Source organism: Vigna radiata, unplaced genomic scaffold (assembly GCF_000741045.1).
Source record: "Vigna radiata var. radiata cultivar VC1973A unplaced genomic scaffold, Vradiata_ver6 scaffold_7, whole genome shotgun sequence".
In the NCBI taxonomy this organism is placed as follows: Eukaryota; Viridiplantae; Streptophyta; class Magnoliopsida; order Fabales; family Fabaceae; genus Vigna; species Vigna radiata.
In genome coordinates, this window is record NW_014543262.1 from 3,152,878 (window position 1) to 3,155,982 (window position 3,105).

General features: G+C 36.5%; 1 protein-coding gene across 1 annotated transcript; it reads right to left on the reverse strand.

The window, feature by feature from the left end:
• Positions 1-203: 203 nt before the first annotated feature.
• On the reverse strand, positions 204-2,018 carry LOC106753963 (NAC transcription factor 47). The gene is made up of 3 exons (XM_014635868.2): positions 1,773-2,018; positions 1,335-1,633; positions 204-1,207 (listed from the first exon to the last, which is right to left on the reverse strand). Exons 1-3 carry the CDS (start codon positions 1,933-1,935, stop codon positions 614-616), a joined length of 1,056 nt encoding a protein of 351 aa, XP_014491354.1. The 5' UTR covers positions 1,936-2,018; the 3' UTR covers positions 204-613.
• Between the last annotated feature and the right edge of the window lie 1,087 nt (positions 2,019-3,105).

Here is a 3,105-nt window from a genome sequence, read left to right on the forward strand (position 1 = left end):
ATTATTTTATTGATGGGTTTCTTAGTTCTAAGGTTGAGGTTCAATGTGAGTTCAATAATGCATGTGAATAGTAACAGTCAATGATGAAGTTCTACTGTTGAAGACACTGAAATAGAAAATGATAGCATTCCAAGCACAGAAGAAAATTCGTAGCTAGCTATCCTTTCAGAGAAGAGAATGAGAAATATCAACACAATCAAGTACAATACCTTATCTACAAAGTATATAATAAAGCTAACCTCCAAATCCAAACACGTACAAATAAACATTCTGTACACAAATTGTTTTGATTTGTCATAGAAACTTGGATATTTTGTTTCTACAGTTTCTTCACCCCTTCAATGATGGAATATTTCTTTTGATTCTATACCAAACTGTTACTCCTTTCAAGCTACCTTCTATTCTTCCTTCTCCAGCACAAATTAATTAAAAGAAAAAAAAAAACGCTATAACAATATCTATGTGCTAAATTACTAACCCTTCTTATCTAGTGATCAAATTGGTGTGTTCTTTGGTGGGCTCAGTTTTTGAATATTTTACTTCTATGAAATTTTTCTATTTCAATTTTGTTTTTTTTTTTTTTCTGATTTAATATGTTGTTGGTATGTTTGGATTATCCTTGAAATTGAAGCTGAGGACCAAGCAGTAACCGCTGATTGAGCAAAGACTGTTTGACGAGGTAGTTCCATTGTGGATTCTCGTATTGGGGGTTGATGTTGGAAGGAAAGTTGCAAGAGGAAGTCAGGTATTTCTTGGATGGGTACAGAGTTTCATCATCAATGCTTGAAAATTGGCGCTTTGGCCTCATGTTTTCCATGTTGGAGAGTGAAGGGTTCAGTTGGGTGTTCTTCTGAAACGTGTAGGTATTGTTGGGGTTGTTCATCGGAGAAGATTGCTGTTCCAAATTCTCAACGTTGAAGCCTGCACTTGATCCAATCCCTGGTGGGTTGGAATGGTTCTCAGATAAGAAACTGCTGAGTACAGAGTAGTCCATGGCATCCAACAGGTTGGAGAAGGAGACAGATTTTTGAGACATCAATGAGTTCTGAGGAGGAGGAGGTATTGGAGATTTTAAGATTGGCAAAAGGGTCTCATTGAATTGCTGCTCCTCTGCTTGATCCACCTCACCAACTCCTATTCCTGCCTCTGTTGAAGTTAAAGCATGTTTGGACTTCTTGTAAATCCGACACAACACCCAATCATCCAACTGCAACAACAGTTAATGCATATCAGAACCAAACAACATGTGGAATTGTTAACAAGCTTGATTGGTAAATTAAAGAGCGTAGTTGGTTTTTTACATTCTAGAATATTAAGAATGGTAGGGGACTTACTCTCATGGAGGAGTCTTTGAGCTTAATGGGTTTGTTGTTGTCTACAAGGCGATATTCATGCATGATCCAATTGGTCTTGACACCCTTCGGGGGTCTTCCTTTGTAGAAGACCAAAGCCTTCTTGACACCAATGTTCTCTTGGACTGATCCACCCTGCAATGATGTGACTATGGTCTTATCTGTGCCAGTGGCCTTCCAATACCCTGAAGCAGCTGCCCTGTTTGGCCTTGCACCATTTGGGTATTTCCGGTCTCTGGGACTGAAAAAGTACCATTCTTTCTCCCCAAAGGTTGCCTTTGCTGTTGAAAAAGCAGATGAAACAAACAATGATAAATAAGTGGATTGAAAAATTTAAATCTTTCTTTAATCTGATCACATTCATACTAGATTGGCACAAGGGGTGATGCATTAAGTAAAGGGAGTGGAAGAGAGAGAAACCTGGCAAGTCCCATGGATCTAACTTGTAGATATCAACTTCAGCAATGATGGAAACGGGTAAGGGTATGGATGCAACCCTTTTACTAAGGTAGTGAAGAATGAGTTCTTCATCTGTTGGGTGGAACCTAAAACCAGGTGGCAAATTGGATTGAGGGCTTCCCATTATGTGGGGGTTGGTGAGGGAGAGAATGAAGAGAGAAGAAGAAGAAGAAGAAAAGAAATGAGATTGAAATTTTTGGGGTGGGGAGAAGAGAAGGGATTTTATGGTTGTGAGATTTTGTCGCCATGTGGAAAGAGATTAGGTTGAGATGGTAAGGGGGCATGAACGAGAGAAGAAGAAGAGATGAGTTCAAGAAATTTGCAAGTGGGGACCATTAAAGTGATCGAAGAAATGAGGAATTGGTGATGGCTAGCCACAACAAGAGAAACTTTCTCACTCGATAATGCTCCAATTACGTTGCGATATTATGCAATTTCAAACACTACCCCTTTTGTCCTTTCTCTTCGATTATTATTGTGTGCAATGGCGGCGGCTACTGACGTCATTTTCTTCAGATAAGCTGACGACACGTGTCATTGCCAAACCCACAAGATAAAGTGATTGATGGATAATTTGACAAGAATAATGTTATCTTTTTTTCTCTAATTTTTTTTTCTTCCACAAGTTTTGTTTACAAGGATTCAAAAGAGCTTCAAAATGCGAAAATCAGAATTAAAAACATAAAAAGTAAAAGATATTTATGTTCAACTTTTTCACACCTTATAAAGGTAAAGCGTATTTAATATTTTATTTGTTGAATAAATTAAAATTAATTACATTTTAGAATTGTTGAATGGGAAATATAAGGTGATTAATGTGTTTGTGTTGGTTTGGCCCTGGAAGAATATTTTTTAGAAAAATAGTATGTTATTCTGTTGAAGAAAAATATATTTTAATGTTAGTGGGCGTTGTCATCGTCGTGGATTGGGGTGGGAGCTAGGATTATTATGCGTGTGGCTTTGACACTTTGACTGAATACCCGATGTTTTATTTTAGGATCATTTTTTCTCTTCTTCATTTTCTTTTTTAATTTTAATATTGTGTTCGGTTGAATCAAGAGTGTGCATGGCACGAGCATCTTCTTTAAATGAAGTTCCTAGTTTTATTCTTAAGGACTTTTCTTCTTCTTTTATTCCATCCTCTGTATTTTATCCTTTATTTTTATTTCTAATTTATTTTATCCGTCTACAATTCCCAAACATTGGGTAACTGTTTCGTTTTTTTTTTCTTTTGCACGTCAATTTTCCTATTATAATAAAGTTATACAAATATAAGATTACAGAATTATTGAAT